Below are 5,855 nucleotides of genomic sequence, written 5' to 3'. Positions count from 1 at the left end.
GCACTGACCGGCTACCACGCCCCCTGGCGGCGAACAGCCTCTGCTTCTGTTTTCTTTACAGCAGTTGGGAGGAGCCGCTGTATGATGTGAGGAGGGCGAGTGTGATAGCCAGAGAGCAACATTGGGGGAAAGCTCAGAGCATTCTGAGGATGGCAAGACAAGTTCTTTAAAAAGGAGGAAAAAACAAACAAAAAATAGAAAGGAGGAGGAGGAACACCACTCAGATAACACAGAGTCTACGGCCTCAGGGTTTGCACTCACTGTCCTCCAAGCACAGACGTGGCCACCCTGTCCGGCGGGGGAGGGGAGAGCAGCACCAGGGCAGGGAGCGTGCGGTGTCTGGTCACCCGGCTCCCAGCAGCCTGGCAAAGTGGGAGAGTGGGCCCGCCTCGGGCTCTGGAGGAGATGCCAGGGAGTCCCCTCGCGTTCCCCTTGTTAGGACTCCCCAAGCAGGGCACCCCATCGAGGGCACGCGGTGGAGTCACAACTGTCCCCCAGGACCACGACAAGGGGAGCAACACGCGAAGGTTCTGGTACTCTCAAAGGAAAAAAATTCAAAGATGTAAAATGCATTTCGTTTTTATTAAATAATGTACAGGGTTTCCTTGGCACCATCCACAGAGGTTCTTGCCTTTATGCATAAAACAAGCCACAAGCCATGGTAATCTGCATCGGTAGCTGACGAAAGAGCTACTGTAGCCAATGCTGAGTGGACTCATCCCTGGAGCGTCCTCCTCCTTGGCTCTCGCGGGCTCGCCGTGTGCAGAGCCCACCGGCCGCCCCCGGCCTGCCCTGGCCGCGGCGTGCTCTCCGCCAGCAGGAGCTGGCGCGGTCACCTGGAGGAGCTGCGCTCCTTGCTCACGCAGTCGTCCTGGGACGTGGTGTCCCCATTCCCCATCATGCTGCAGGTCCTCCGCTTCTTCCTGCGGTGCATCGTCCCGTCGCCTTCAGAGCCCGTCTCACACTGGACACGGGAGAGAAAACAGGAGTTCAACCGGCGGAACCTCCGGCCTCAGGAGACGGCACTCAGTGGTCCAGTCCCCCAGAAGCCAAGCAGCCATGCTCCACAGTGCCGTCCGAGTACCATCAGACCGTCCGAGTACCATCAGACCGAGAATCCCCGTCTCCCCGCCGGGGGCAGTGCCCCCCCCCCCCCCACCGTGTTCTCTAACAGGAGGGGTCTCTGAGACCAGGACACCCCTGAGAACATTCAGTCACCATTCGGAGGCTGCATCATGGAATTTCGCTTGACCAACACAGCCTGCTGCGTGAAGGTGAGCACCGCACGTAACGTTCATAAGACGCACCACTTCCCGCCGCGAGAAAGGACGGAACCAGTACAGCAGGCAGCCACCAGACAGACGTCTCCTCTGCTAAGGTGCAGACCCTCCCACCCAAGGTTTCGGCAGCTTTCAGCAAGTCACCGAATTGGCTGGGTTTCTAGGCTCACAACGCACCACCCAGAGGGAAATCTGAACCCGGACCTTGAGGCCAGGATGCTGGGGCCTGAATTTCCCACCGCCGCCTGCCAGCCGGGAGGTCCCGGCCTGTCCTCACCGATCGCAAGCACTCCTCTAACGGAGGCCACGGCACACAGCGAGGAGGCGGAGGCGGGCAGAGCCCCTCCGCGGCAGGAGGGAGTCACGGCTGCTTTCCCCGGGGCCTCACCTCCGAGTCCGAGTCGGACGAGCTGGAGCTGGAGGAGCTGGAGGAGTCGCTGGAGCTGTCGGAGGCGATCCCTGTGGATTCCTGAAGGTCAACCGAGTCGGCCAGGACCGCCAGCTCGGGGTGCTCCTGCTTCAAGATCCTGAGAGACAAGGAGCGCCGTTCTCAGTGCCACAGGCACGCGCCCGGCTCCGGCTCCGGCTGCGACCTGGCTCGGAGGCGCCGGGGACAGCAGGTGCCTGTTGGGAGCGAGGGCCGTCGCGTGGCAGGGACGCAGTCCACAGGCTGGGAGCGGAGCCCACAGCTCAGGCTTTTCCGGAAGGAACCCGAGCTCCGCATGCTCCGGCCGCCAGCACCCCGGGCGGACGCACTCCCGCCTCGCGGCCAGGTTTCCTGACTTAGTCACCTTTCCCCTGGGGAGGAAGGCTCTGCCTCATTTCCCTGCGCTTTCCTGGCTGATGTTGATGAACCTCCCTTTCCACAGCACAGCACAGCACCTAATGATGGGCGCTGCACTGACAATGAAATCCTACTGGTGAGAGTAGACACCATCAGGTCTGTGGGAAGAAGTGGCTATCGGAGGCAGCAGCCCCTGGGGACCTAACCGGGACCGGGACCGGGACACAGCCCTGCGGAGGAAGGCCTACGGAACGGCCCACGGAGCAGGCGGCAGCCCCCGGAGGGCGACGGGCCTCAGGTGCCCGGAGTCAGGGAGGACGAGGCCACCACCCTTGCTGGCCCTCTCAGCAGGGGGCTGAGCCCCGAACAAGCCAGAATCCCTCTTACCCCGAGAGCTGGTCCCTCCAGGTCAGGGTTGGGACACAGTGGCACGGGGTGGCTGGGGGTGGCTGGCACTGCCGCTGCCCGTGCTGTATCTGTTCTGTGGATAAACAGAGGAGCTAAGTCTCCAGGGCAGTGGCCTCACGCCTAAGACTGAAGGGAGTAAGTTCAAACGGGAATAGTGCTTCTGGGTAAGGAAAAGAAACAAGCAAAATAAAACCCACACAAAATGGCTCCTGTGCTAGTGAAGGTAAGCACGGCACAGAACGTTCTAGCTCTGGGGAAAGCAAAAACACAAAAGGGGAAACGACCCCGACGACGCGTGTTTGACGCTCTGATCAACGGTGCGGGGCCACCTGCTGCCGCGAGGCTGGCGCATCCTGAGAGCTAGCCCTGACCTTGACCCTCTCCCTGCACCTGCGCGCTCATCAGCCCCAGCTTCTGCCAGGCCCGCCTAAGCTCAGCCCCTGGCATCGCAACGGCGGGCTCTTTCCATTTTCTCTCCTTTAGAAATTGGAACAAAGCAAAAATAAGAAAAAAATGGCTCTCACCTATACCATTTCCTGGACAACTTTGGTCTCCCTCTTACCGTCTTGTGCCATACAACAGGGAAGTTGGTGCTGCTGGCAAAATTCTGGGTGATGGCAATGGTGGTGTCAAGATTGAGGACAACATGCCACCAGCCTCCTGAAACCCAACAAGGAAACCGTTAAGTGGGCCGGGTTCTGTGCCCATCGCTCCAGAACATCAACATTACATAACACTGAACGTGAACTGCAGAGGCAGGGGTCGCTCCCACCAGCGGGGCTCGGAGACGGGCCGGGCGGGCCTGCTGCTCCTGGCCCGGAGTCACCAAGGGCCCGCCGGGAAGTTTACTGGGGGGTGGCTGTGCCCACTCACTCTGGGTCGTCTATGGCTGCTTCCCTGCTACTAGGGCAGAGCTGAGCGACTGCGACACAGGCCGCCTGGCCGGTGCCTGACGGGCTCTCTGGGCCTTTACAGAAAAGGTGTGTCCCGTCCTGCTAATTCACAGCCGGGACCCACACTGAAGGCAGCTCGTCCTCCAGCCTCCAGGAGGAGGACATCATCTGAAACACCTTTATTCCCAACTCTTGACCCGTCAGGCATCAGGTATGGACGGTTTCCTGCCTCTAGGCTCTAGGTCACTATTCCTGGCTCAGCCCACCCGGTACGACACTGTATCAAGCCCCAAGTTAGAGAAACATGCACAAGTCCCAGGACACACACAAGACACTAGGGAAACTAAGGATCAAAACGGGTAGGATCCGAAATACAGGAAGGTTATCAATAGTCACTATGTATCGAGGTGACAGTGGACAGCAGCGCCCCGAGCACCTGACAACACGGCAGCATTTCGCTGTCAGAGGTGGGCAGGCGGCCCTGTAGTCGGCATGGAGGGATTTCCTGGACACTCTCTAGTTCTGCTCCAAAGGGACAAATTGCTAAATTCAGAGAGGCCTCTGCTTCAGTTCACCTGTACCTGGCACAAAGACAGTCTCTCCCGGCTTTTGCAGGATTTCTAGGGGCTTGAATTCGGGTGGCCAGGTTGGAAGCTGTGTCCGGGGATAGATGATCTTAAACCAGGTGATGGCTTCATCCTGCTGGTTCCCCCCTTCGTCGCGGGTCACCTTGATGAGCTCCCTGGGCGTGCTGGTGGGGAACAGGCACCAGCGCTTGTGGCCCTGCACCAAGGCATTCCAGGCGCTGGTGCCCAGAGGGTCGATGTGAATTCCGGTTCCCGAGCGCGGGGGCCCCATCACAAACCACCTACGGGACAGCAACATCCAAGAAGTGAAGAGCAATTTAACCACACACCCACATGCCACAAAGTAACAAGCTTGCATTTTCACACACTACACTGTGTCTGCTTTGTTTCAAAGACGGCACACATTTTGGAACCTAGAAATGCTGAGTGAATTGTGGGTGGACAGTTCACTAATGAAAAAAGGAAAACCACTAACGGGCCTCAGCGCTGGACTCACAACTTCCCTCTAGATCAGTGGTTGTCTTCGGTTGCGCGGCCGAATCACCTGGGAGCTTTCAGAAATCCCGACGCCCGGGCGGCACCCAGACCAACTCAACCAGAGTCTCTGGACCCCGGCGGGTTCCCAGTAACCCCCAAAGTCAGTCCCAGGTGCAGCCAAGGGGCAAGCACGCACTGCTTTGTAAAAGGGGGGCTTTACCTGTAGGGGGGCCTGCGCTTCTCCCCTGCGTACTGGAAGAGGTCATCGGTGAAGAACTTGGGCACCTTGTAGTCTTCCAGAAGCTTCCTCCTTTTGGGGTGCTCGCCGTAGCTGCTGTCGAAGATGTACAGGGGGCTGTCGTCCCGGGTGCTCTCCATGTACTCGATGTAGTACTTCATCTTCATCTTCACCGAGTAGCCGTCATTGTCCTCCCCGCACTTGAACTTCTGGTTGCGGTACTTCCTCTTCAGGCGCTCCAGAGTCCATTTCTCCTGCGCGGACCAGCCCTCCTGGGCGTTCAGCAGAACCACGGGCTTGTAAGGCCTTTCGTATCGCTCCACAAAGTCTTCCACCGAGAGCTGCAAGGCGTCCGCCCGCTCCACGTTATCCTGAGGGGGGCAGAAAGGATCTCCCCAGTTTTAAAAAAATCAGGCAACTACAGGTGTCCCCAGGGCCAACTAGCAGTGCCACACCTAAGGAGCCAGCTTTTTGTTCTGGCTTCTACTGGGGTGGGGGTGGGGTGGGGTGGGGGAAGGACCTGCGCGCGTGCCGGTACCACGCACCCAGAGCCACCGCACCAAGGGCGGCTTCGCATCTCCCACTCGGGGCCTTTGACAGCCAGGTCCCCGCGGGTCCGGCCGTCCAAGAGGATCAAGGAGCCACAGGCCTTCTCTGTGAGGGCGCCAAAGCCGTGCGAGGGCGGCAGCCCGGGCAGGGGAGGAGGAAGGCCCTCCCGGCCCCGGGACCCCGGGGTGCGGCGCGGGCGGACTGTGCCCGGGGGAGAGATGCGCGGCCGCTGGGAGCCCCGGGCCCGGCCCGCGATGCCCGCGCGCTCACCGCCACGGCCGCCGGGTTCAGCGAGAAGCTCTCGTAGTAATTGTGCCGGGTCCAGTCCAGCGAGTCCTTCAGCTCCGGGCGCGCACTCCGCTTGGCCTCGCGGATCCGCTTCTTGCTCTTGTGGTTCATCCTGCGAGGGTCCCCAGCCGGTTCCGCGACGCCCGCCGCGCAGCCCGCCTCCTGCCTCCACCGCGCTCCCGGCCCGGCCCCGGCGACGGCCGCACTGCAACGCCCTCCGCTCGGGCCCGGCGCCTTTAAAGTCGCCTTCCAGAAAATTCACTCCCCAACCACCTCCCGGGCCTCGGGTTGGGCGTGCGGCTGCCGTCTTCCCCGCCCCCCGGCCGCTCGCCGCCCGCCATTGGCCTCGGC

General features: G+C 60.8%; 2 protein-coding genes across 7 annotated transcripts in view; one reads left to right on the top strand and one right to left on the bottom strand.

Moving 5' to 3' along the window:
• The window catches only part of METTL23 (methyltransferase 23, arginine), a 40,892-nt gene that overhangs the window by 29,857 nt on the left and 5,180 nt on the right, over positions 1–5,855 (top strand). The window lies entirely within an intron of this gene.
• Positions 564–5,745, bottom strand: JMJD6 (jumonji domain containing 6, arginine demethylase and lysine hydroxylase). Of its 4 annotated transcripts, none has more exons than XM_079798168.1 (7): positions 5,487–5,745; positions 4,650–5,038; positions 3,947–4,233; positions 3,035–3,132; positions 2,452–2,540; positions 1,669–1,807; positions 564–964 (listed from the first exon to the last, which is right to left on the bottom strand). In XM_079798168.1, the coding sequence occupies exons 1-7, from the start codon at positions 5,613–5,615 to the stop codon at positions 833–835; spliced, it is 1,263 nt and encodes a 420-aa protein (XP_079654294.1). In that variant the 5' UTR covers positions 5,616–5,745; the 3' UTR covers positions 564–832. The 4 variants fall into 4 exon arrangements, 3 of the variants coding, with proteins under 3 accessions (XP_079654294.1, XP_079654292.1, XP_079654293.1); XR_013815076.1 differs by having other exon boundaries at positions 825–964; positions 2,452–2,545; positions 2,997–3,132; positions 5,487–5,743; XM_079798166.1 differs by lacking the exon at positions 2,452–2,540 and having other exon boundaries at positions 2,997–3,132; positions 5,487–5,742.

Source organism: Cnephaeus nilssonii, assembly GCF_951640355.1.
Source record: "Cnephaeus nilssonii genome assembly, chromosome: 19".
NCBI classification, from domain to species: Eukaryota; Metazoa; Chordata; class Mammalia; order Chiroptera; family Vespertilionidae; genus Cnephaeus; species Cnephaeus nilssonii.
This window is presented reverse-complemented; position numbering and strand designations above follow the sequence as displayed.

Bases quoted from the DNA above. Each gene is read 5' to 3' on its own strand.
- JMJD6 (XM_079798168.1), bottom strand. From the start codon at position 5,615: ATGAACCACAAGAGCAAGAAGCGGATCCGCGAGGCCAAGCGGAGTGCG. The intron at 5,039-5,486 runs GTGAGCGCGCGG...TGCCCCCCTCAG, and splicing joins TGAACCCGGCGGCCGTGGCG to GATAACGTGGAGCGGGCGGA. The intron at 1,808-2,451 runs GTAAGAGGGATT...CTTGTCTCTCAG, and splicing joins TGGAGGGACCAGCTCTCGGG to GATCTTGAAGCAGGAGCACC.